The 27,761-nt window shown below is 43.8% G+C and overlaps 1 protein-coding gene and 1 long non-coding RNA gene across 8 annotated transcripts; one reads left to right on the forward strand and one right to left on the reverse strand.

The window, feature by feature from the left end:
* The first annotated feature begins 6,333 nt into the window (after positions 1–6,333).
* LOC120690267 lies at positions 6,334–11,244 on the forward strand. Of its 6 annotated transcripts, XR_005681688.1 has the most exons (5): positions 6,340–8,712; positions 8,780–8,834; positions 9,599–10,004; positions 10,210–10,331; positions 10,554–11,244. It is a non-coding gene; the product is annotated as an uncharacterized LOC120690267 (long non-coding RNA). The 6 variants fall into 6 exon arrangements; XR_005681685.1 differs by having other exon boundaries at positions 6,334–8,712; positions 8,780–10,004; XR_005681687.1 differs by having other exon boundaries at positions 6,342–10,004; positions 10,554–10,637; positions 10,940–11,244.
* Positions 11,245–11,534: 290 nt separating this feature from the next.
* Positions 11,535–17,067, reverse strand: LOC120692679 (B3 domain-containing protein Os03g0619800-like). Of its 2 annotated transcripts, none has more exons than XM_039976055.1 (9): positions 16,660–17,067; positions 15,791–16,500; positions 15,035–15,105; positions 14,702–14,841; positions 13,827–14,274; positions 13,163–13,371; positions 12,610–12,919; positions 12,303–12,535; positions 11,535–12,053 (listed from the first exon to the last, which is right to left on the reverse strand). In XM_039976055.1, the coding sequence occupies exons 4-9, from the start codon at positions 14,834–14,836 to the stop codon at positions 11,805–11,807; spliced, it is 1,584 nt and encodes a 527-aa protein (XP_039831989.1). In that variant the 5' UTR covers positions 14,837–14,841; positions 15,035–15,105; positions 15,791–16,500; positions 16,660–17,067; the 3' UTR covers positions 11,535–11,804. The 2 variants fall into 2 exon arrangements, with proteins under 2 accessions (XP_039831989.1, XP_039831988.1); XM_039976054.1 differs by having other exon boundaries at positions 15,791–16,578.
* Between the last annotated feature and the right edge of the window lie 10,694 nt (positions 17,068–27,761).

Raw genomic sequence — 27,761 nt, forward strand, 5'->3', positions numbered from 1 at the left:
CTAGCTCTCTCCCCGCGCTCTACGAAACATTGCCACTAAGTACCCTTTCGTTGTATTTTTGAAAAAAATTAGACCAAAATACCCTTAGTCTTCTTCTTCCTCTAACCCCCTTCTCTTCTTCATCTCTCCATGGCGTTCGGAAAACCAACGGAAAACTTAAGTTGATTTGGATATCAATATAGTCCTGTTATTAGTTCAATAATGTAGAAATACTACATCGATACATAATACGGTACAGAAAGCACATGGCCGGTTCTTGGTAGCTAAGGGCATGTTTGGTTGGCTACCAAAATGTGGGCATGCCAAAACGTTGGCAAATCTATAAATTTTGGCACTCATTTAGTTGAATTCTAAAAGGTAGCCCACCTAATTAAGTGTTATTCGCAAATTATCAAGATTTTGGTAAGAAAAAGGTTGGCATGCCCATATTTTGGCATGTCCATATTTTAGTAGCCAACCAAACAGGCTCTAAAGTACGTAGAACTAATATAAAACAAGCAAACACACAGGCTTCTTCAGTCTCAGGATGGACAGATTGACCAGACAAACTGACTTTATTCTAACCCCTACCACGCTCTAACTACGAACTACAAAAAAAAGGGAAAAAAAAAGAGCCCCATTTTCTTCTGCTTCAATCCAAACTAAAACTCGTCCGTGGAGATAGCATGGACCCTCCATGGTAAGCTTGCTCTCGTTCATCTTCAATGCGTACAGACAAATGTCACCAACTCGCAGACAAACAAATTTGGGCCAACCTCCACGGAGAAACAACCTGTGGCCATTAACGAATCACCATATCGGTATTCCATATCTTCCCATTGCACTGGTTTAGTGGTTTTAATCTCTAAAATGTTAGGTGCCTTATCTACCTTCGGGAAGCTACATAGGAGGTTCCCTCGACTCCATGTGTTGAGGAGGGCAGCCAATCAGTACACAAGTAAAATAGAAAAATAAATTTATGGTGGTGCATTTTTCTCTGAGGACACAAAATGCAGTTATAATTGCACATGAAAAAAATCATAAAATTATTTATTGTTCAAGATGCACATCTATTTGCACATCTGACTTTACCTAATACATAATAGTTAATAAAAATTATCAAAAATATTACGACGAGATGCACATTATTTCGTGCAAATCAAAATCTTTCAATTGTTGAACATATGAGATGCACTTATTTATGTGCATAAAATCCAACAATTTATGCACAATTTTCTTTATAATCAAAAAATAAATTAAGAATAGTGTAACATACTAGGATGCACATTTTGTCGATTAAAAAGTCAATAATGTACTACTAAAGAATATGCATACTTTTATTATTCAACATGTTAGTTGTGCATTCAAAGTATATGGTGGAAAGAGAACTATATTCAACATATTAGCTGTGCATTCAAAATATGTGGTGGACAGAGCACGGTTAGATATAAAACATCTCATTTCATCCCACCATCACACCGCGACAAAAGCAGTCGAGGGGTGGTCTTTTACTTTTGCCTCGCACAAATCCTGAGGAGGCACACCCGTTCACACCATCCGACGGTAGTGGAGATAGGAGCCTAGGAACCCGAGTTCCTCGGTTAATTTACACTCTCGGCATCAAGAAATGCAAGCAAAGTGTGCATGGCATCTAGCACAGGAATATAATCCACGTCACATCCAGTTAATCATGTCCCTCCAATCCGGCCATTTCATCTACACACATACGGCCGGCCGCGGTGCCGACGTCCACCCATCTCCCAATGAGTTTGTGCACGCGGATCAGGCACACCAATCCGATCGAGGGAGGTGTCAGACCCAACCCAATCTTAATGGTAAAAAACAAAAATAAAATCAGAGCTATATATGAATTCTGAAATGCATGGCCACCTATCCCCTGCTATGCATGCTATCCAGCTACCCGATTTCCTTTATGAACCTACGGAGGAAAATTGGGATCCTAATACCACTGTTGGCTGTCACATCTTATTTCATCGTCTAAAAATAACAAAACGAAAAGGTTCCTACACTGCCGTGGCGGATCTAAAGGGGGACTAGAGGGGGCACAAGCCTTCCTACAGATCTAAAGGGGGACTAGAGGGGGGGCTCAAAATCAATGGATACCCCTAAGTCTCCTCTTCATTGTTGGAAAGAAAGAATAAAGAATGGGGAGGAAGAAGAAGAGAAGAGAAGGAAGATGAGCCCCCTACTCATATGTTGCCAGTTTATGCAATTGGTAGCCTATTCTTCATGTCAAATGAATTTGATTTCACCATTGTCTTTGGCTCCGATCTGGCCAAACCTAGCTACTTTTATTTTGTTCGGATCCCTTCACTTCTATGTCGCTTTTGGACAGCTCCGTAAGGAAGATCCAAATGCTAATTTGGATAAACAAAAATGGATATTATTATCTTATTACCTATTAACACCTATTGTGGCGCCTACGGATACTATGATGCAAGCAAAACTCTAATATGCATCCGCTTGCCGGGATTCACTCTGCAGTTGGAGGCTGCGGAACTCTTCACTATGTCCATCAGAAAGCACTTGTGTGCATGGGGAACAAAAGCACCGATGGATTCCATCATTTCACGGGGATGAAATTGCCTGATGCCAAGTTGGCCAAGGCATACAGTGGACTTTCGGTCAACCAATGCCGTGATATCTGCCTTAGCAATTGCCGAGCGTACACTGCCTCGAGCATTGGCTACAGTATCTGGATGGGAGAGTTGCTCGACATGCGCTAGTACAACACTGGTATAGAAGAGCAAGAGGTGTAGTATGTTCGCATTGCGCATTGGTATGGAAGAGCAGGAGCTGTAGTACGTTCGCGTTGCGCGTAGTGATGCATCTCCCACAGGTGCGTCAAAGCTAATAATTTTTCAGTAGAGTTTTCTGAGATGTACAACAGGCTACTAAGTTCGATGGTACTTACTACTCCCTCCATTCTTTTATGTACGTTGCTGGTTAGTTTAAATTTGAATTAGTCAATATCATACATTTGAGAACAGAGGGAGTACTTAGTACCAACAGGCACTTATAATTACAGAATCATCAAGTCCGACAGTAGGCAAGAACAAATGATATTTAATTTACAAGGTAGGAATGAATTTATAGTTCACAACATTTGGAGTTGATAGCTTGTAGGTACTCCCTCCGTCCCAAAATAAATGCAATTCTAAGATTGCACGCAAATCAATACATGGTGTGAAATTATAAAATACCCCTTGCCTTTTGTGAGAATGATCCGGATATTGTTTTATCTTTTTTGTACGAAGACTCCGAAAACTCTTGTCTTTTATGGTAGTTAGGTCAAAGTAGATTTTTTGTTAGGTCAAAGTAGATTTTTTGTGGGACAAATTTCAAACTCTAGATGTGCAATTATTTTGAGACGTAGGGAGTAATTAGCATTGCTTATTTTCTTCATTGATAGCTGCTGACGTGAGCATGAGAGTTATGTTTACAAGATGATAACAACAGCCTTAGTAGTGGTGGAAAATTATTTGTGTGGGATAGAATTGAATTATATATACTATATACATTCTTTAGGCTCACAGTCAAATGCAAATTAATGAATTTATAATGTCAAGATAGGCACAACTAACTTGTACACCAGAACTTATAATGTCAACTAGCATTTACTTTAAATGGGAATAGGAACAATGCAAATTTATTTGCACAAGTAGTGTAGGATGAATACACAAATTTATTTTGTACCTACACTACTGTTTACATATGGATTTATCTTATCATCTAGAGCGCTTTGTCCTAAAATGACATGGAAAATGAATAAAAATTACTAGCTCAAAACTTAAGGAGGTATATAGATTGAGTCAACATGCAGAAAGTATATTATGGTGATTTGTAGTTTTCATTTATTGTTGAGAAGCTTCTGCAACCACATCTGGGTTGTCAAGTAATTATGCTGTCAAAAGCATTTAAAAAAGACACATTGTTAACTATACTGAGTTCTGAGCTTTTCTATTTATCAGCCGGCAGCGGCTGATTAGGGGGGGGGGGGTTCTCAAGCCCCCCAACCTCCCCAAGATCATTGGATACCATCTAAGCTATTTTTTGAAAAAAAATGAAGAAGATGGGGGAAGGAAGAAAGAGAAGGGAGATGAGCCCCCTCTTCATATGCTAGCTGGTTCGCTACTGTTTACCGGATTATTGTCATGAAACCACGGATGGGTCTGCCACCCATCGTCCCAGTCTATGTTGTTATCCTTCTGTGGTTCATTAATTTCACTGAATTATTGAACTAATTGTCTAATCGCCTTGTAGCGGATCCAGGAAAGAGCATAGCAGGCAGGGCACCACGAGCAACTGATCAATCTGAATCGCATGAGAAGAAAACATGTAATATTTTTTTGTCTTTGGTCTCTTGCATATTGTCCTTATAATACTATTGATACCACATTATAATCTTTGCATTTACATTATTTGTTCTAGTTATTACTATTGATGGATCTGTGCTTACTGGAATCTTTGCATTTTTTATCATTTGAGTATTGCTTCATTACTATAGACTGGTACCCAGTGGCGGAGGTACATTTGAGATTAGGGGGGGCTCATTCCTTCTTCCTCCTCCATCTTCACTCATTTTCTCTCTTTTCTTCTTTTTCCCCCTCTCTTCTTCTCCTCCTTCCCCTTTACCTCCAATGCAGGTCTTGCACAGTAGGAGGGCTCCAGCCCCCAGCCCCCCTACACCCCCTGGCTCCGCCCGTGCCTTGGAAAAGGGGTTCAGACTTCATACATCGAGTCCTCCATGAAAAAACCGGGTAGCTCCCATGAGGCACTGTTGGTGCATGAAGCACTGTTGGCTATATCTCACATGAGGTGTTTCAACATAGTATGGAAGACCAAGCAGCAAATTTGATATCTACAGTTTTGACATGGTGGGAGCAAGAAAAATGGAAAATCTTGCTGCGACTGGTACTGGTAGCCAGACCTTCCCAGGTTAAATGTTTGATCATATGGACAACAAGCATTTCATATGAGTTTCGCAGCAATGTTACTGGTGAAAGAAACAGTGAAGCCACCGAGCTTGTAAAGAAAATGGTGATAGTGGCTCTGTACTGTTTTCAAGTTTACCAAGCACAAAGCCCTCCAACAAGTAAAATACTTGAAATGCTTGAAAGTCAATCCTTTAAGACTGGAGTTGCATGCCGCCAAAAGTGGAATTTTGTGCAATTGTTAAAACCAAGGTATTATTATTCCCAAGATATAGTATTTTGGTGCATTTTTCTGCATTAACATCAACTACAATTATAGTGTATTTGGTATGTTATTTTTCTTATTTTAAAACTTGTATATGTGTCCTTACTAGTTTTAGTGCAACACCCACGACCTAATTTTCCCATGTTAGATCAATATTAGACTTGCGCGGCCCGCACCGATGGCCATACTAGCCTTATGCGGCACCAGCGGTTGGGAGAGCTTCGTGGTGGGTGCCAGCAGCGGGAGAGCTCCGCTCGGTGTGGCCGAGTTCCGACGACGCGGGCGCCAGCTGTGAGGGAACCCCACGCGCAGTGGAGGAACTGGAAAGAAAATTTAAGGGGGTCAGACAAATAAATGGACTTGTCAATTTCATCCTCAAATTTTAGCAGAAACTTAATTTCATCTCTAAACTTTCAACATGGTGGTTTTAGTCCTCAAAGTTCTCCATCCGACTCAATTTAATCCTTCGTCCTACGTGGCATGACATGTTATCACATCTTGTCACATCTAGTCAGTTATTATTCATAAAAAGTTAATATTTCTATAAATTTTGATTATTATAAAAAATTCATCTTGACGAAACAAAAATAATGTATAGTTTTTAAGGAACGGAGTTGATCCAAATATATTCATTATACACACCCAAAAGTTTCTTTTGTGAAAAAAATCATGGGTCCGTGCACCAACGAACCCACCTGTTCACGGTCTAGTGACCAATTTTCAGGGCTGTCATGGACTTTTTGTCAAAAGTTCAAAAACTCGACGTATATTTTTAAGACTATGAAATTCATATTGCATGGGCTTGCATTCATTAAGACATGGTATTCTTTCCCTGATATACTACTTCCGTCTCAAAATATAAGCATTTCTAGATTTGGTCAAAATCAAATTTCTTCAACTTTGACCATCAATCTCTACTACGGAGTACTAAAAAGACTGGTCACTTTTTTTTCGTCATCCGAATATTCCTCCCAGATTCGTTCGTCTGTCCGTCCGCCTCTCCGCGCGCGGTTCCGCCTCTCCGTCTCCCCCGCTCGCCCCCCGACGGTTCCATCTCCCCCCGTCTCCCTCACCCTCGCAATCGCTCGCACTCGGCCCGACCTCCTCCCACCCCCCACCCCCGCGTGCTGCCGTCGCCCCCAACCCCGCCCTCGCCGCCGCCGCGCATCCCTCGCCACCGGCCCTCGCCCGAGCCGCCCCCCAGCTCGTGCCGCCGCCGGAACAACCCCGGCCCCTTCGCCGGTCGCCGGAGGTACTACCTCGCCCCGTCGGCGCCCCCTCCTCGCCACTACACTTCGATTTGACGGCGCCCACCACCGGATCCGGCCGCCGCCGCCGCCGGGCCTCTCGGCGCGTCATCCAGCCATCCTCGCCGCGCCCCGCTGCTGTCACGCCGCCTCGAGGTGAAGTGGTTGCCACCGTGAGGGGTTCCCGTCCCCTTGCGCAAAGAGGCGGCGGGTCGCCGTCAGCTCGTCACCTCCCTGACGATCTACTCCAGCCCGAGGACCTCACCGTCGCAGACACGTTCCCCGGCCTCCCGCATACCGTGCGGAATCGTCACGTTATTACCTCTTGCAGTTTTGATTTCAGGCCTGAACCGTACGAAGAGCATTCCCAATTGCAGATTTAATTTCAGGCCTGAACCTATATGCTATACCTAGCAAAACTGATTCACCTCGGCTACTTTGAGTGGAAACTAGAGTTCCAATTTGCGAGAATTGTATGTCAAAGATTCAATTATACACATGCCTTATAGTTAATTGTTTTGCAATTATGTTGTACACAGGCCTAATAGTTATTTATATGACAGATCATCTACTGTATTGTTATAAATTCCAAACACTGGATCATCCAAAGTGGAATTCTGTTTTTCCCTCAAAGTATACAAGCTGAATCAGTTTTGTTAGGTCAGAGAGTAGACATCATAATTGATTAATCAATTTATCTTGCTTGAAACCATTAAAGTTTCAGAAACTTTGATCTATGTTCCTCATTCTGCAGTTCAACATGTATAAAAACCAAAAGGTATGTCATCCCATTTAGTGTGCAGAATAGTAGATTAGAGTAGGCATACAGGAGGTTAATCAGCTAGCAAGTAATGCCTTATCTCATCCATTATTCAAGACACACTGTCCTGCTTGAGGTTTTGAATTTGACCATAATATCCTACTTCTGGTCCTGAATTTGACCATTAAAGTTTCAGAAACTTTGATCTATATTCCTCATTCTGCAGTTCAACATGTATAAGAACCAGAAGGTATGTCATCCCATTTAGTATGCAGAATAGTAGATTAGAGTAGGCATACAGGAGGTTAATCAGCTAGCAAGTAATGCCTTATCTCATCCATTATTCAAGACACACTGTCCTGCTTGTGGTTTTGAATTTGACCATAATATCCTACTTCTGGTCTTGAATTTTAGTAGATAAACTGCAGATGGAACTTCTGTTAAACAGCTAGGTAGCAATTATTGGGATGTCATGGTGCCTAGCTTAGTGCTTAGCAAAGAAGAAAAAAATTTCGCCATTGTTGATGCTTAGTAAATATCAAGTAAATTTTGTTGCCCCCCTTTATGCTTAGTTCTTATTAAAGAAAAATATATGGAATATATCAGAGTCTGCATATCTTTAGTGCACTGCATGATGTGATCTATCTTAATGGGTATTAAACTATAGTTGATCATCTAGAAATGGAATAGTCGAATGGGTTGTGTTTGAATGTATATACTGGTCTACCTAAATTTCTACTACTACATAAAAAGCACAAAGTCTGTTTACCCCTCCTGTGAGTCTGCCTCCCGATGCCAACATCGTATGTCAGCCGTCTGATGGTCATCGTATGCATCTCGTGCCTCCCACCTTTCCCCTGACCCACCTCTAACCGCTCATGCCACCTCCCTCCTCGCCTCTCCGGCCTCCCCAACCTCCCACGAGCAGTTTCAGCTCGCATCTCTCCCGCCGCCGTTGCCTCCGCTCTCCCACCCCCACCGCGTGCCGCTGTCGCGCCCGCCCTAACCGGTCTCTCCCGCCGCTCTCCCCCGCGAGCGCGTAGCCTCGCCCCGCTCCGGCGACCCTCACACTGTCTTAGAATTCACCTTACATTTGAGTCATGATGATTATTGGCCTACTAAATCTACTGTTAAACGTTAGTTTGAAGTTCAATCAGATAGATCCAGGTACATTAACATACCACCAGAATTAGGTCATTGCTTGACAGTGTGTTGCTGTGATGAGTGATGACCAATGGAAAACCTAATCATGCTTATTTTTATGTCGTAGGCTTTATCATTCTCCCGTGAAGGCCAATTTGTTGGCTCACCAGCAAAGTCATGGTTCCATGACTGATAATTGATTTATATATTCTATGCTTGTTAGTGTGCAATTTATCCCTAGGTTTTTGGCTCACCAGGAAACTCCTAATCTAATTGTAGGTTTTATTTTGCAGATCAGTCGATTAGAAAGCAGCAGCCCACTGCTTTACTACATTTGGAGGCTTAACATTTATGCTTTACATGGTCCGTCACTTATCATTCTTTTTTAATGAAAGATTGTCTTAACATGGTAAGTGTATGGCATTTGCAGCACTTGGCAAGGTTTAAGAAAGCACATAGAAGCAAATATTGGAGGATCTATTATTGTAAGTTATTCCCTGGGTGGATCCAGTTAAAACAAATTAAATTTAACCAGGCAAGATCCTGGTTGTTTGCTGTCATATGTATGAGACAAATATGCTAAGTTCTTTAATTTCATTTTCTAATTACTGCAGAATTTTAAACAACATATGTACAGTAGTATGAGCTTACAAAAACTCTAATCTCATTAGGTTAGCTCAATAGTTGCTAGTCATATATGATTGTGGTGCTGTCAACTGGAAACATTGTTTGTTTGGTGCTTGAATTGCTGTCCTCGTATGATTGTGGTGATTTCGGTGGGTTTTTATTGATAAGGGGATGTTTGCATACCAATTCAGTTAATTTGTTGTCTGTGACATGCTTATTAACCAGCAATGTCATGTTGATAGGGGAAGGCTGTATTTTCTATTTGTTACTTTCCAATTTTGCTACTATATGCCTATACTTTTTTTAGTTCTTTAGGTGTCCAATTTGATACTCTTGACCTGTACTGTTTCCATAAGGCAGTAGCTATCACAAGCCTATAGCTGAACAAAAATAATTGATGCAAGTGGCTCGGTGCAATGATATATCAATGTTGAGATAGGGTATTGGTCGTTTGATTTGCTTTACTAAATGCCGCATTATGTTAGCACTTAGCATAGGCATTGTTAAACAACGTATGATAATGCTAGGATGATATATTTAGTTAAAAGCATGTTTGGTTCAGATTCATAGGATGATATATTTAATTAAATGTCACATTTCATTCCTATTTTGTTTTGTTCAGATTCATGGCCGACCACTACGATTGTGACACTGCCATAGCAGCCAAGAGATAGCTTTTTTTTGGCCTTTTATTTAAAGTTTCTAGAGCTAGCAATTCTTTCAAAAATTGGAAGCCCAAATGATTGGGGTTTTTGGGAGTGTCTAGATGAGTTCATATTTGGAAAGTTTTAGGAAGGAGAGAGGATACATGATGGAGTCTGACAGACTGTCAGTGAGAAAAAGCACCATGGAAGACCACATAAGGTTTGATTTCAGTTTTCTAAAGATCAGAAATGCCATTTGTTTCTCTTTAGTTTGTTACACTGATAAAAATTGAGATACTGAAATGACTAGCACCATTTTGGGACTTCTTTGGTCGGTGTTCGCGGGAAAAAGTTGAGCCAGCTCTTCAAATTGCATATTAAGATGTATGGATGTTGTACTCTATATTTGTTTTGTGCATTTAAGAATACATCAGCATCTAGCATAAAGTGATTTATTAAATAAATCCCTGACAGCACTAGCCATGTCTTTAATTAATTACTGATCCTCAGAAGAATACCATTAAATTTTATCTCATAAGATGTTGCAGCATACTCCTAATCTGACATGATGATCCATTTTTTGCTAAAGGGTACTGTCGCCAATGTGGAGAAGAAAGACATGGAGTCAAATGACATACTCCGCTTAGAACAGTTGAGGCATGAGCTGATCGAGTTAGAAAAGTGAGTGCAGATGATGCTCAAAAGGAGAAGGTATGCCTGTTTAACAAAATTTAGAAACAGAAAACTACAGGTTCTACAGAATTTGAGTGAACATTTGGAATGGGAGATCAGCAATGTTATGAGATTGATTGCACTCTTTTTTGTTGTTAGCTGTTGTTTTCTGCTACTGTTTTAACCATAGTGGATGGTGTCACCGCTACATTTTTTTTCTTTCGGAAAGAACTCTATGTTCAGTCAAGTCCTGTTTTCCAGGAGATGGGTGTTGCAGACGGAACAACTGCGCCATCACCTGTAGCATCAGTGCCTTCCGGTGAGGCTAGCAAGAAGGAGAATATGGTAATTCTGAACTTTCCAGCTGTGCCGGTACATTTCAAATTGAAACCTCACTTCTACAATCTGATGAGACTAAGTTATAAATTATTGCCAGACAACGGTGTGTGTCTGGTTAACAGCCTAACTCATGTCGAGCAATTCGTTTTGTCCAAATATTTAAGTTCATTTTATTTTATTTATGTTTACGATGAACATCTTGTATGCATAATTTCTTTTACATTCTAGTTGGTCCAACATTAAAAGACTCCATAAAACGATCTTCACCTATCAGTATCAAAATCAATGTGTACTTTAAAAGTTAAAAGGAGGCAGTGGGCTCAGTCCGTTGAGGAAGAGGAGGATAGGATGGAGGACGCCGTTGGAGATGGCACGGATGAGGTGTTGGTGGTGAGATAGGAGCGTGGCACAGGAGAGCACAGGTCGAGATGCAAATGGAGCGTTGGGCTTTGAAATGGTGGCATCGCTATGAGTTCAGCTTACATGGGAATGAAATACAATCTCAATGTATGATGTTGATATTTGTCTCATCACAGAAGTTAAGACTTATGTTTCTTTGACTGGGATCTATAGAAATGACATGGTCTTAATTGAAAATATCATATTTTTTCTATCTCTTGATTGCCTTGAAAATTTTCGGAATCCTGTAGCAACGCACGAGCATTATGCTAGTATTCTTATAAATAAATTATTTTAAATATAAACATTTACATATTATGATAGTTCCTCTCATATCGAATTTAGTAATATTATATTTATCTTATAAATCTTTATGAATTATTTACTATTTATAGTCAAAGTTGAATAAATTTGACTTTGACTGAATCTAGAAATGCTTATATTCTGGGACGGAGGGAGTACTTTACAAGTTAAACCAATGGAAAATTTACGTTGATTTGGATATTAATATAGCCCTGTTAGTTCAATAATACAGAAATAATCGATAAGTCATATGGTACAGAAAACACAGGGTCGGTTCTTAGTAGCTCAATTATGTAGAACTAATCCAAAACAAGCAAACACACAGGGTTCCTCAGTCTCAGGACGGCCAGATTGGCCAGACAAACTTATTTTAACCCTACCACGCTCTAACTTCAAACTGCAAAATAAAAGAAAAAGAAAAATATCCGATAGAACGAACAGGGCCCCCATTTCCTTCTGCTTCAATTCAAACTAAAACTCCTCCCTGGAGATAACATGGATCTCCATGGTAAGCTTGCTCCCGTTCTTCAGTTCGAACAGGCACATGTCACCAACTCGCAGGCCGTTGTCACAAACAAATTTGGGCCATCCTCCGCGCAGAAACAACCTGTGGCCATTACGAATCACCATATCGGTATTCCATATCTTCCCGTTGCACTGGAGCACCATGGTTTGCTTTCTAGCAGGAAGATATGCAGCAGCATAGTGTGCACCAAATTCCTGTCATGTTACAGATTGCTGGTTAGAAACATTCAGTGACAGTGACATTGTCAAAGCAAACCGATTTCTAAAGTGAGTTTGTGTAGCTTTTTTCAGGGTGCATATGACATTTGTGGTAGAGTGGCAAATAGTTTTCTAATACGAATGAATGTGACTTAACAGTTTAACATTCAGGCCAGTAAACAACAACCACAATCCGGAGAATAAGAAATAATAGTTCAATATAAAAAAAATAGGTATGGAACTTACTAGCATCTGCTTAGAGACAACAACGCTGGAGCTCTTCATGATTACTATGTAAATGGGAACTTCAGATTGGATGGCTTGCACTTTTGCTTCAATGATCCTCTTTTGAGATCGAGATAGACAGCTCCTGGCTGGTACAATGTAGAGAGGGTCAGAAGGACCTCCAGAGTCATTGCTGTTCAGGGATCCGTCAGAATTTTCTTTCATGCTGCTACTCTCCGAGGAAACATGTTCTCCTGCAAATAGTTTTTCGACCATAAGAAAGGGATGATTTAAAAAGCAACGGTGTTGTTGTGTTCATCTGTGATACCATCTGTCGACTCCTTAATGTGAACTAGGGAAGCCATCTCCGCACTGGAATGAGTTTCTGTTGCACGAAGTAGATAGACCGTCAGCGTGAATTTTCTCCCAGTCTTTTCTGGTAGGAGGAGGCATATATCCCCTTCCTGCACGTGATTGTCACGCACAAAGTCTAACCACTGCCCTCTAAGCATGTACACTCTTCTATCATTTCTTATGTAGAATCTGGGATGCCACTTCTTGCTTTTGCCTGGCCTCTGAAGTGTGAGATATGTGGTTTCATGTGGAAAATGTGCCAATGCATATTCCTTAGATATAACCTGATTACAGATGAAACATGATTAGATGCTGTCGACAAACTATCAAGAATACTAAACAAAATCATTTCGATCATCTGCATAGTAAAAGGAGGCCATTTGTCCACAAATATTCAGGAGATTCGTGATAACAGCTAAATAGTTGGATTATCCTTATAATATTTGCAAGATGTACATCATCTACTATCAACAAAAAATTAATAATGTTGAGAGAGGTGTGTTGCCCAGCAGGACTCGTGAACTTACCAAGTATGAACCTGAGCTTTGAACATTGCACTTCCGCATGATTGATACAAAAACAGTGATTTCAGGTTTGATTTCTTGGATAAGCGCAATTACTTTCTTCCTTTGTGCTTCAGATAGATACCTTCTACTTGATAAAACATAAACAGCCTTTGGGGCAATCTCAAGACTATCAGACTCAAAAGATGTATTTTCAGAAGAAGCATCTTCTCCTGCACAAAATTTCACAGGAAACTATTATGGCTTCTTTTCCATCAAAAGAAACTATTAGAATTTCTTTGGAACACAAGATTCTCAAAACACGGAAATGGAAAGAAAAAAAACACAGGATTGAAGAATACATGCAATTGAGATCCTACAAGAATCTAAACGCATGAAAGTTCAAAATGTGTTTGGATACTGCACAAGAATAACACAGCAATCCCAGAGAAAACATGAGGTTGGACCTCATGTTTGTTTTCCTCCAAAATTTCCATAAAAAAGGCCATCCGTCGGAAATTCAAAGGAAGATGTAGGATTGAATCCTTTGTTCCAAAGGCTCTGATAAGAAAATTTCCTATAGGAATTGAATCCTCCATAATTCCTCTACTTTTCCTCTATTCCAAAAGGGAGCTTAATGTAAGTAACACAAAATTCAAGGCAAAAAAATGGAACTAAATAGTATAACCTGACTCCTCGAATGATGAGGATGTCGCAGCCATATTTGCAGTTCTTCCACGGTGACTGCAGCTACTCCTCTGACACCTCGCAAATCTTTGACTTCCAGATGATTCTGTGGTGTCATGAGAATAGCTGCTTGAAATATCAACTGAATCTAACCTTCGTTCTTGAATACTTGGGGTGTTTCTTACTCCGGCACAAGGAAAAACTTTCTCACAACCATCGGATTCAAGGATCAGAACCTCGAAACGAGATTTCTCAATGTGATGAAAGAGCATGAAGTTATTCTCTTGTATGTGATTGGCATCAACAAATGCCTCCCATCCACGTTGAAGCACTGTCTTATTATAGCGCTCTATGACTTCAACATTGTACAGAGTACCATTAGGAGATTCCAATTTGATTCTCCCTGACAGCTTTCCTGCAAAACGCTTCACAAACCTGTTTGGCATGATCTGTAATAACAACAGCGAAAGGTTTTGATGTAAATAGAGCAACTACTATATGGCCAGAGTAACAGAAAAAATATAATGTGATGTTTCTTTTTTATAAAGGAAAACGTTCCAGCCTCTACACCCACACACGGATGTATGTAGCTGAATTTGATGTGATGTAAGATGTATTTTCAATAGTCAAATGCATTTGCAGATGGACACTACATAGTTAACTAGAAGAGATGCCACCAGATGACCAGAGTACATTCATGTTGCCATGTATAAAGTTCACAATAGCAAAGATTTTTAGCAGAGCAATGTCAACAGTATCATTCAGAAGCTCGTATGTTCTGGCTAGCTCGAATCAAGTTAAGTACCAACAAATCGATCATGTAAAACAAATCAGAAAAGAAAATATATTAGGAGCGCTGCAAGGTATCAAACGTACCAGGCTATGTTTAGAATTAGCATCCATACGCCTGAAGAAATAGCTCATAGGTTGATTCTTTTCATCCAAGTGGTCCAAGTATCTTTTGCAACAATCACAGGGTTTCTTCATGCGGGAACTACCATTTCTAGCCATTGCAACTGAAATTTGCATTTGACATGAGAACTCAGATGCATCTTCAATAAAAAAAGAAACAGTGTTGTACTATACAGCAAGAAAAACACGACGGTAGAATCTAGCCCCCTAATAACAATCGGTTTATTGAGGCAATACAGAGCTGCTCTTCGCTCTCAAATTTTTTGACTGCTCAAAAGAAAGGGGAGATGCCCTTACCTTCGATGAGAAGCACCACCAGACAGCGAGGATGCAGAGAAGTAGAGAAGAACCTCAAAAGCCACTGCCCACTGGAATAGTGCAGCGGATGAGAAAATGTCAAGAAATGAAAGTTTACCCTGATAACTGAAGCAGTCAGTAGCACGCACTACAAGAACGTGTATTCAATGTGGGAGTTATATCCACCCAACAATCTACCACAAATGGCTTGACATGGAGGGGTGGGCGGAAATTAAATTTAAAAACAATCAGAAGTATCCTCGGGTGAACTCGGTCGCTGGCCCAGAATGCAGAGAGAGCACTGACGCTGCAGGATCCTACTGGGTTGAATTATGGCCCAAGTACCATGAGCACAGAACACAAGTCAGTGTTAGACTGCCATTTTCCTTGGGAGTTCCCCGCTAACAAGGTTATTTCAACACTTAAAAGGTTATCAATTTCCTTCTGCAATGCGTTAGGCGGCTTGATTGAGCTGGAGGTGATTTTATTACCACTAACATTGACAGAGTTTCTGCTGCAACTCCTCTACCTTCATCTACCTGGACTGTAAGTAAAAGGGACCGACACTATGTTTGGAACTGGAAGCACAGCATGGCAGGACCGATCAGCAATCCAAAGTCAAATGGTACACTATGCCTCTATGAATCTATAGTATAGCCATAAAATTAACCAAGACTACCTCGCAAACAGCCGAAGAGCAGATCTTGGCTTTAATAGTTTCTTGCTACTGAAAAGAAAGGAGAGAGATGGGCGTACCTTAGCGAAGAAGCTCAACCAGAAAACGGTGAGACTGGAGAAGAAACCTCAAAGCTATCGGTACATATAGAGACACCAGTGACCAGCAAGCATTCATCACTGAATGAACAGTAAACAGAAGTGATGGATGAATGCACCCAGCGCATGATGAAGCATCTTTTCCAATCAAGGCATCCACCAAATGCAGAGGCAAAGGCAATCATATCTCCTTTGAAAGGAACTTCATGGATTGACAGTTCGGTAGAATATAAGTTTTGGCACTTTATAAGAAGTCTATTTATTTATTCCTCAAAAAGAAGTCTATTTATTCACCCAAAAAATGACAGGGAATCTGAAGAAGGTGTCATGACTAGAAAATCAAGTACAGCAAAGTTTATGATTTATTACAGAAGAGATTCCCCGGCACTTCAGTATAGAAATGGATTATATTTACTGTGGCACAGAAGAAGAAACTTGGAGAACAGAAACGATGATCTTGCAAAGGAATTAAAGGCACCAAGGTTAAACGCTGCAACGTACCCCCATCAGATCGCTTCTTCAGAGTTGAGGTGTGAAACTCTTGCGAACATGATATGGAGAGAAGAAAATAAAGGTGTCTAAGACTCAGAAGCTTATCAACTTCCACGAGGTGCATAATGCTGATGCGAACGCAACCACCAGTCCAGAGCGACACTGACGCCTCAGGTTCTTTTGGGAGATTCCCTGCGCGGCTGAAATTATGCAGGTGTGTCATATATGACTCATAGCCAGTGCCTTCTCCTTGGGACATGATGAAATGTGTTACAGTTCTGCAGAAAATGTGAAGTTATATACAAGTTTGTTTGTGCGACATGATGGGAAATGTGTTTGCCGAAGTATTCCAAACGCACCGCGAAGCTTAGTGAATTAATTTCCTTCTCCAATGCACTGTTGAGATTGAGCTAAGATGGCTTTATCACCCTTGACACCTCAGGCCCCACTCTTCTTGTTTTGCACCAAGGCGATTCACACAAATATTAGATCTTGTATTCATAGGCAAACAGCAAGAAGCTACTGTAACTTGTGGCAATTGAACAAGTGCCTGAAGCCCTGAATGCTGGCAGCCGAGCCCCATCTCCGAGAACGATACTGCCCATTTCCGCTCAACCCACAAGTATGACCGTCGCCGTGAAGCGAAGGGAGTCGAATCAAGCACAGATGGGGCAGGCTTGGACCTGGATTTCGTCGGCGGCGACGGCGAGCCGTCCAGTAGCACGAACAGCTTGCGTCCCAGGAGGGCTGGTGCCCTCTCTGCCCTGCGCTCTCCAGGACCTGAGCAACGCCCAGCGGGCTTGGGCTGTCTCTATCCTCGAAAGAAATGCATGCAAGCAAAAGCAATCCCCTGGTGGGCTCGCTAATGGGTGGGCCGCGGGCGGTACACGCAGGGGATCGGCTGGACCCCGTGCGTCTTTTTTATTTTTATATTTTTGGAAAACATTTTTTACAGAAATATATTTTCAATATCACAATTTACAGTTTTGTACCCCTACCGCCCGGCAGGGGGGCGGCAGGCTCCCCCTCCCCGCAAATTAGGCCATTAGATGTGGTTTTAGATATTTTGGATAGAAATAAAAAGCATTAGTAAAGTATATGAATATGAAAAGTATAAGTTAGCAATTCATACACATACGCAAATGAGAACGAAATAGGTAATGCTTGAGAACGAAATAAGTATAACATGACGACATGTCCATAACAAAAATACGAAAACAGCTAGAACCACCTCCTAACCACTCCGGCCACCCCGGCCATGTCGACCTCTTTTACGCTGAGCGTGGACGTGGTCTGTAGAGTAGGTGTGCCGCTCTGGAGGCCCTACGTCTCTACCTGAACGTCCGGTGGCCATAGGTGTCTGGAAGGTAGGATCGGCCTGCTGGTTAGGTGTAGAAAATAACCGACTCCAATCTTCGAAGTTCGCCTCAAAGGTATCCTGTGTGGGCCCTATACAGTAGCAATTAAGATATCTTAATCATCGTCTTATAAGTCATATATTTTGGTATATATTCATCATACGTACCTGGTGGTGGTGGATACGAGGAATGACCCATATCAGGAAGCTGGTGGTGCGATCCTGTAAACCGTTCAAATTATTTAAAATATTCATAGAAATAAGAAGCACATGATAAATTCGGGCTACAGATTAGGTATTTACCTTGCGTTCCTTCTGCTGTCGCCGTAGGGTAATACGAAGAAGGTCCAGCATCATATAACTGTTGTGATTCTATATGTAAATACAAAAGGAATTAGACTTCATACCACAATTAATTGAAATTAAGATATTGACTATATGTCTACCAAAAGGTCGTGGTGGTGCCTGTGTTGGTTGAAATGACATCCCTGCAGCTGGTGCCATGGTACTAAACTGAGTCCCTCTGTGAGGTTGGTAAGGTGGGTGTGCATCACCTATATGGACTGAGAATTAATTGTTGGCTTCAAAGTAGAAAGTTAGTAAGTATCCTCACGTACCTGGATAATGCTGCTGAGACCAATAAGGTGCTTGGGAAGACTGCTGCTGTGTGGGACCACAAGGAAACGAGGTCGAGGCTTGAGACAAACCGTACGAGTCATCGTACGATGTCCGGCTACCAAAGGCTTCAAGCATGGAATGGGCTCTTTGTGAAACTCGGGTTCAGGCCGACTCTTGCTCATTCCTATCCATCATAGATCCCCCTCGAATCCTCATCAAATTCGCCCTGGCATCTAAATCCATCAACCTGCACATTTCAAACTGCAAGCAAGAAAAAGAAAGGCATTAACACTGTAATGTAAAGTATTTGAAAAGCGATGATAACTTTGACTCACCGCCCCAGCTAATGCCTCATCCCTATGTCGTGCGTACCCATCCTGTGCTGTCGCAACATGCGGTTGTGGTTGCATGTCAGCATATATCAAGCGGCAACGAGTCTGAGGCTGGTACCAGCTCAGGTACACCCTGTACGAAGCCTCCGTGTGTGCAGGGGTCGCAAGCGCCAAGTTCTCCTCTGCCTGGTCCCAGCCATCGACCCAAGGCTGCACCCTTGTCACCCACATGTTGGAGAAGGGTTGCCCAGTCCTCGATAAACTAAATATTGAAAACAATTTAGTCAAATGTGATTAGTTAACTATACAATGCATAGTCACTGAAATAGTATATGAATTGTTACCTGTGGTCATGGCGTTCGACCCGATCCAATGCTGACGGCACAGGATACAACTGCCTTTGACCGAACTGTCTCCTGACTCTGTCCGGGCTGTGAGCCTCAATGTAAACGTCGTACACCAATGCTGTAGTTGTCATCCAAAAGGCCTGGTCCTGAAAGCAAACAGAAGATATCCTGATCGGTGCACGAGTGTTTATAGCCAACTCGGAGTAGGGCTCCCACACGACGTCTTCAGGTGTCAACCGATCAAACTCAGCCACAAATTCAGGATAGGCCCGACGAGACTGTACGTGGGCCCACCTCTTCTGCACAAATTTAATAATAATATGTACAAATAAGAAATACAAAGAGGGTAAAACAAAGCAACATAATTGCCAACAGAATAGTACGAGTAGCAGTCATTTCCGTACCTGACGAGCGTACCAGAGAGTCCCCATGGTGGGCCTATCGTCCTCGGTGTCACCGTACATATCCAGCTCATACGGTGAGTGGTCGACAAGCGGGCGACCAATTGCTATCCTCTCGTACGACCAAAGCTTTAGCAGAATTGGACATCCTGTAAGAATTGCATTGTGCTTATTTTGCATCGATGCCTTGCAGAGGCCACGGTACGTGGCTGCAAGTACCGCTGCACCCCAACTGTATTGAGGCATTTCCTCCACAGCTGCCTCTGCGATCTCCAGTGCGTAAGGCACAAGCACCCTATCCACATAGGCCCCGTGTGAGTTGTTGAACATTATGTATCCAAACAACCACAACAGGTATGCCTCAAGGGATCGAGTGATGCTATCATCATCAGCATCATGTGCCAAATTGTCGGGCTACATAGAAAAGACGAACATTTATGAGTACGAGATCAATTATAAAATAAAACCATAACTGCACTTGTCAAAAGCATAACTCTAACATTAATCATAATAAAACAAGGTATGTACCTGAAACTGGAGGATCCATGCCTTGGCAGGGCCTGTTGCTTTTGGGTGCTCTTCTACATCAATCGCGATGTCAATATTTGCAAAACGCTCTTCTAAATCGTCCAACCACGTAGGCGGGACGACACGAGGCCCTACGGCATCCCCACTGATAGGAAGACCCAGCAGCATCGCAACGTCCTGTAGGGTCGGTGTCATCTCCCCACAAGGGAGGTGGAAGGTGTTTGTCTCAGGCCTCCATCTATCAACCAGAGCCGTAAGTAGGGACCTGTCAAGCTGTACTGAACCACTCTCAGCAAGATGACCTATAGTAAGAAGACCAGCCTCACTCAACCTGAAAAATAGAACGATCAAAGGTAAGTACATTATGTACGAAACGTATACGAAACAAACGTAATCTTAAAAACATATCACCTGGGCACCCATCGTGGGTCAACAGGAATAAACTCCGCTGGTGGACGTGGACGCAGCACGTTAAGTTTCACGCGCTGAACCACTGCAAGGAAGGACCGGTGCGACGAGTCTATGACTCCGTCAAGTAGAGCTGGCGTATCTTCGGCCATACCTAACACACAAAAATATAAGTTTTCTACATTTTCTACAATTTTTATGCATTTTTCTACAATTTATCTTAAATTTTCATAAACTTTTCTAACATTTTCGTGCATTTCCTACAATTTTTGTACAATATATTTTTATAAATATATTTTTCTAACATTTTCTAAATTTTTCTACATTTTCTACAATTTATCTTAAATTTTCATAAACTTTTCTAACATTTTCGTGCATTTCCTACAATTTTTTTACAATATATTTTTATAAATATATTTTTCTAACATTTTCTAAATTTTTCTGCATTTTCTACAATTTATCTGAATGTTTCATATACTTTTCTAACATTTTCTACAATTTCTGACTATTTCTTGAAATTTTTTCTCGTATTAAACAACTAATCAATACCACAAAATTTGTTGGTAAACCTAATTGGTTTTTCTAAAAACAAATCTTAATTCTACCTAAATTATATTAAAAACATTACCTAAATCGCTAAAATATCATTACTGCTGCATACACTAATTATAGAATTAAACATACAAAAAATTTAGATCAAGAAAGTTGAGAAATATTTATTACCTGCGGTTAGGATCTAAAATCCGGCAGGGCTTCGCCGTTACAACTCCCTCCCTCACCCCTTCTCTCTCCCTCCCGCTCTCTGGATGTCGTGGGAAGCAAATGAGGGGGGAGGGGGGAGAGAAACCTTTTATACAGTATGGGGGAGCCTGCCGCCCCCCCTGCCGGGCGGCAGGCCCCATTGGAGTGGCGGCGGGGGGCCTGCCGCCCGGCAGAGGGGCGGCAGGCTCCCGCCAAGGGCTTCCGCGCAAATAATTTTTTTTTAATTTACATATAAGTCCCTGCCGCCCCCTTGCCGGGCAGTAGGGGTACAAAACTGTAAATTGTGATATTGAAAATATATTTATGTAAAAAATGTTTTCCAAAAATATAAAAATAAAAAAAACGCGGACCCCGTTGGGTGCAAGTTTAGGCCCGGCCCGTTTGAACCAAGCCGGTCACTCCCGATGACGTAGGCTTACGCACGCGGTCAAAGTTGCATTCGTGTGGGCCGGGCTACAACTATTCGAAACCCGACTGCTATCCTGTTTGACCACGAGATGATTGGAGTTGCCATGCAAACCCGCCAAGGACGCCTAGCTCCCGTAGCTAGCCTAGCCGCAGCTACGTGCCGACCGGTCGGCGTTGCCATGCAAAAGGGAGGCCGGCCTTGCATGGCGTTGGAATGCTAGCCGCCTTGTCAGCCAGCAGAGGCGACCGAATTGGCGCCGCCTACAGTAGCGCGTTCTACTACTCCTAGCTAGCAAGCTGCTGCCTGCTGGGCGTGCCTCGGAGTCGGCGCCGGCGTACGCCGGGCGGCCTTGTCACGGCGTGGCGTGGCGCAGGACAGGAGGGCCGGCCGGGGAGGCGAGGAGGCTACGTGGGCCGCCAGATGTGACTGGGCGCGTCAAAGGCTGCTGCGGTTCGTGTCGTCTGCGCCCGGCCGGGCCTCTTGCTAGCGCTGGTCCTGCGCGCGGGTCCCGCCACGGGGGCCGGAGAAGAGGCCAGGCAGGTCGTGGTCGCTGGTCCGGGGCGCATGGCGGTGACAAGTGACAACGCCGCATCGGCGGAGCGGGCCGCCGGTCTTCGATCGTCTGCGTGCCTGGGATCGGTCAAGGACACACACAGGGCATGAGGGCAGGCAGGCGAGTAGGGATCGGTCGGTATCTAGATAGGTGTCTGTTTGCCGGCCGCCGCCTCGGTTGCAGCACCGTACCCTCCATGCTCGTCTCTTCTTCTGACGTCCGTCTCCGATCGTCCCCTGTGGCTGCAGGTAGTAGGATTGGATAGGTGCATACGATTCACATGCACCTAGCGAGAATTGCATGTCCTGTGACAACAAGTATTAGAGGTGGCGAAGAGCAGTGGCGGGCGACTCACCATGCTCTGAAGCGTCTCATGCAGAACATAAAAAACTGTCCACCATTTTTTTTATGACAGATCTAACTTGTAGTACAAAATTGTAACATCTGAACTTACACATAAAATCTCACACACATCACACTCACACACACCACACACACCACCTATGCGCAAGTTAAGACCTACAACCTACATTCACACTGTCCACTACTTCAACTTTCAACTAAAAGAGAATGACCAACTCACCTTTTATTTTCTCTGTGATAGTAGAATAAAAACATACTCCATATAAGAGTGGAAGTACAAAAGGAACTCAAAATCACATCTGAAATTGCGTTGTATGATTGGATCTCAGGGTGTGTTTAGATCACTTTGTATTTTATATTTTTTCGTTTTTAGAAGGGAATCTTCAATATTTGAAGTGTTAAATGTAGACTAATCACAAAACTAATTACATATCTCGTCTGTAAACCACGAGACAAATCTAATGAGCCTAATTAATCCTTCATTAGAGCATGTTTATTGTAGTATTACTGTAGCAATTTAGTGTTTAATCACGTCGTAATTAGGCTCATTAGATTCGTCTCGCGGTTTACAGTCCATTTGTGTAATGCGATTTATTTTTTGACTATATTTAGTACACTATGCAAGTAATTTACAAAAAAAAATACATTTTGTGTTTTGGGATCTAAACAAGACCTCAGTCTTTGTCACTGAATGGCTAGGTTCACATAAACACAACCATCCACACAACCGTCGGCTAGCTACCTCCACCTACCTCCGATCCCTCCGTCTGACCGTCGAGCAGGGTTTACAAAACCGGTGGGAACCGGTCCGGTTTGACCGGTTACCGGTCAAACCGGTCCGGCCCGGTTCTGGTTTGGGCCGGTACCAAACCGGCCCAAATTCAAAATTCAAATTTGAATTCAAAAAAATGAAAAATTCCTAAAAAATTCTTAAAAATACTTCAAGGTACGATGAATCTAATGGTGTCAAATTTTCTCTAAAATTCGTTCGTTTAAAATATTTTTCGGGCATTTAAAGTTAAACCAAAAAAGAAAAGGAAAAAATGAGACGGCCTATTAAGGCCCACTTGGTAAACCGGTCAAACCTGCCGGTATACCGTTCCAAACCGGTTACACATGCGATTTTGATTTTGGATTTGAATTTAAACCGGTCAATCCGGCCGGTATACCGGTCCAAACCGATTACACATGCGATTTTGAATTTGGATTTGAATTCAACCGGTTTCCACCGGTTTCCGGTCAAACCGGTCCGGTAAATCGCTACCGGAGGGCGGCAGTTTGACCGGTCCGGTCGGGATTATTAACCCTGCACCTGAGCCGCCGGCCGTTGCCGATGGTAGCCTCCGCCGTTGCTATGGGACTTGTTTGGTTTCTCCCATTCTAGAAACTAAGTAATATTTTGACCGCTAATTACGATGTCAAACGAAGTCAATTTACAAAACCAACTTCAGAACCCCCGCTAGGAACTCAGAAGATTCTAATGAGGCCTTTGACGCGTGTTTTGAGGATAGTTACTGTAGCATCAATGTAGCCAATCATCAATTAATTACCATTATTAGATTCGTCGCAAAAAATGACACTCATCCTTGAAGAGGTTTTGCAAATAGGTTTCATTTAGTACTCATGCATGCGAGATTTCTTTTTCGAAAACGTGCGTGCATACTGGGCCCACCACGTACGACCAAACCGCCTGCGATCGATCAAGGCAGGAGGCGCCACTGCCATCTTGCCGCGCCGCCGCCGCGCCCCTCTAGCGTAGGGAGCCATGGAGGTGCCCGGTGGTGGTGACACTGGTGAGCCCCCAAATTGACCCCACAGGGTGACAGGGATAACAGCAACAAGCTAGCTAGTCGAGGTACTCCGTACAATCAGAGCGATGGAGTCTGTCGAGACTCGAGAGTAGGATTGGCTTAAGGTATCAGGGCGTGTTTAGATGAAATAGACCTGGGCAAATGTCGGGTCGGGTCGGGTTCGGGTCGGGTCAAGACCGGGTCACGGGTCGCATAGGACGGCCCGCGCCCGACCCGTACCTATCACCGGGTCGGGTCGGGTTGGCCCGTGCACCCTGCGCGGGCGTGTCGGGTCGGGTTTTTTTCGGGTTGGGTTTTTTTCGGGTTGGGTCGGGTTTTTCGGGTTGGGTCGGGTTTTGGGTCAAAAATCACGGTCCGTGCCCGGCCCGTTGATTGTTGCGGGTCAAAAAATACGGCCCGCGCCCACCCGCCACGTAGCTCGGGTCGGGTCGGGTCGGGTTTTTTTCGGGCGGGTTGGGTCGGGTTGTTCGGGTCGGGTGACCCATGCCCAGGTCTAAGATGAAACACAAAAAAATTTGTGATAGAATCTTATTAATTTGAAGTACTAAATAAAGTCTATTTACAATTTTTTTGCACAGATGGGTTTTAAATCGCGAGACGAATCAAATGATGCTAATTAATCCATAAGTAATCTATAATTAGCAGATGATTACTGTAGCATCATTGTTGCAAATCTTGGATTAAGTAGGCTCATTAGATTCGTCTCGCGATTTACAGCCCATCCATGCAAAAAGTTTTGTAAATAGACTTCATTTAGTACTCCATGCATATGTCCAAACATTCGATGTGATGTTTTTTTGCGTTTACGGGGTTGTGATCTAAACAGAACCTCAGTCAGGCAACTGACATCATCAAAGACTCCGTTGAACGTAACCTAGGATGAGCCGATGAGTCAATTGACTGATTGAGTGCCTAGCCCCCTGAGTGCAGGCTGCAAAACATGCAAGTTTGCTTTGCACCTTTGAGCGCGCGCTCTCTCTCTCTCTGGCCGCGTTTGGTTTGGGTGTGAAAAGAATTTGGTGAAATTTTTCGCAGTTTTGACCAATAATTAGAGATATTAAATAAAATCTAATTACAAAACCACCTCCATAACTATGGTACTGTAGCACTTATTATATCTAATGAGATCTGAGGAATGTTGAGTACTCTATCCTGCCTGTGATGAGTGAATTGTCAACCGTGCGGTGTGATCGTGCGCTTGGTCTTTAGATTGCAGGTACATGGGCGTTGAGTGTCGACGGAGAGCTGCCGTGGAGGAGCTCAGGCAGGGCGGCAGCTGTGGCATCCACTCCTGGATCGAGGGCGCAAGCGGCGACGGAAGGCGGGTTTCTTGGTTGGCGCCACAAAACCAAGCAGGCGGACGGCGGTTGAAGATGCCAAGTCGTGGAGGTACGGGCGTCGGTCTCGGGACTGACGGAGGCGACGGGCGTCGACGGCGTCTAGGGCCTCGCTGCGGGCGAGGAGGTGACGGGCGTCGGGCGGCGTCTAGGGCCGTTAGAAGGCCGAGGCGGGAACGGCGTCTAGGGTCACGGCGTGGAGGCGGGAATCTTCCTGCGCAAGGAGTTTTGGCGGTTTTCTCAAAACCGGCCATCTATCCGGGTTTCGCGGACCCTCCAAAATCGCGGACCGGATCTTCGTCAACGTGGAGGCATCACAGGGAAGACTTCGAGTCGAAGAAAGAAACTCCACCGTTGATTGAGGACGTGTACAGGGCTGCTGCAGACCCGACCGGTCTGACCGGTCTGGCCGCAGCAGCTGGGTATAAATACCCCCACCATCCCGTGGCTGGGTGAGTCTTTTGAGTCTTTTTGTATTGTCGGTACCCCAGGACTGGGGTACCCCCTCTTGCTGTGTCTAGGCAAGAGCCTTGTAGTTATCCTTAACTACGTCCAGCAGCCGGACCCCTGCGGTCTTGAGCCCTATTCACCCGACAACGGTCCCGGACCCGTCCCCTGGTTGGGAAAGGTCCGGGAGCACCACGTGTTCCGAAAGAAGCAGGCGCTCAGCCCAAACAGCCGGAGGCTCCGGACCTCCCGTGGAAGTCCGGATCCCCAGGGAATCCCGGACCCCCCCATGGGGTCCCGGACCCCCTGTATAGTAACCGGACCCCTCACCAAAGGAAGGAATCGACACCCCGCCTCGGGGTGGTCCGGAGCCGCCACGTGTCTGCAAACCACAGCCGGGTATAAGGCCGCTTGGTCTCCATATTAAGGCTCACCTACCACTGCATTCATTGTGGTAGGAGGACGTCCGCGTTGATGTAGCAGAAGCCAAGGCGATTCTTTGACCAGGGGGCACTATTGATCGCATATTACCAAGACGTGTAGTGGAGCCGCTGGCGCAGCCCACGCCGCGCCTGTCAGTCTGCCATGACATATGGACACGACGGCTCGGCTTCACCCATTATGACGCCTACATAATAGCCTCAACAGGCCACGCCGCAAGCTACGTTTCCCCAACGGGCACCTAGCTGACAGGACAAGAGAAGACCTCCCTGAGGCAGAGCGCCAGCAGGGCATGGAAGGATATAGAAAAGATTCACAACTATTGTAGACATTAAAGTACTCTACGCAGTATGCTACATAGTCACGTTGGGCCCACTTGTCGGGGCCTCAACGACCAATGTATCCGCACCCCTTGATCTATAAAAGGGAGGGCGCCTGCTAGGAAGAGGGCAGGCTGAGCAAAGGCCAAGCCCCGGCAGAGGATAGGTTGATACACAACCAAGAACAATACTTCTCCCAGTGGATGTAGGGTATTACGCTCCGGCGGCCCGAACCACTCTAGATCGTGTGTTCTTATGTGCTTGTCTCAGTGCTAGATTAGCTCAATCGCCTAGTACTTCCCCGAGTACTCCCTCTCTGGGAATAGGCGGGTGCGTTCCGCCACCCGGTTGTGGGTACCCTAGAAATCCCGCGACATGTATTCTCTTCGTTTTTCCTTTTCCCAGCCCCTGCTCCAGGTTAGGGCCAAGGACTCCAACGCAAAAGAGGGTTAGAGTTTAGCTAATCTCTCAATTTTAGTGGGTAGGATGATGGGCGGATGGCTCTAGCTTTGTATAGGTGAATTCTTCTGAAATTTATGAATGAAATCTTGTTGAGATCATCTATGTGTGCTGAGTATTCGTCCTCCCCTTCCACTCTTGCGTTTTGGGTTTGATTTCTGCTCTTTTGGGATGCTTCGTGTTTAGAGGAATCGAGCCCTTGGATTCGTGTTTTGCCGAACTCTTTGTGACGATTCCTATGCATCTAGGCTAGTGCCAAACCCCCTGGAATCGTGAGTTCTCACGAATTGGAATTTTTGTGTTCTTGAGAAAACCCCAATCCACTTTGATCTTCCCCCGAATTCTCAAGATCCTTTTATCTTTTGGGAGAGATCTCTTGGGGATATGTTCACGGGACAGGTGTGAAGGTATCCTCCAAGTTTCGTTGGATTTAGACTTCGTTTGCTCGAGATTTGCCATTTGGAGCTTTGGTTGCGGGCTGTCTGGGAGCGACCGGTCTGACCGGTCTGTGTAACCGGTCTGACCGGTCCGGAAGTTCAAATTCCAGCCCGACCGGTCTGACCGGTCT

The sequence above is a fragment of the Panicum virgatum genome, chromosome 9N, assembly GCF_016808335.1.
Source record: "Panicum virgatum strain AP13 chromosome 9N, P.virgatum_v5, whole genome shotgun sequence".
In the NCBI taxonomy this organism is placed as follows: domain Eukaryota; kingdom Viridiplantae; phylum Streptophyta; class Magnoliopsida; order Poales; family Poaceae; genus Panicum; species Panicum virgatum.

What these genes read in the sequence shown, in the direction of transcription:
- LOC120692679 (XM_039976055.1), bottom strand. Translation starts at nt 14,836, where the DNA reads ATGGCTAGAAATGGTAGTTCCCGCATGAAGAAACCCTGTGATTGTTGC. An exon ending in CTAATTCTAAACATAGCCTG is followed by an intron (nt 14,275 to 14,701) that starts GTACGTTTGATA and finishes TTGTTATTACAG; the next exon opens with ATCATGCCAAACAGGTTTGT. An exon ending in TTGTCTCTAAGCAGATGCTA is followed by an intron (nt 12,054 to 12,302) that starts GTAAGTTCCATA and finishes GTAACATGACAG; the next exon opens with GAATTTGGTGCACACTATGC.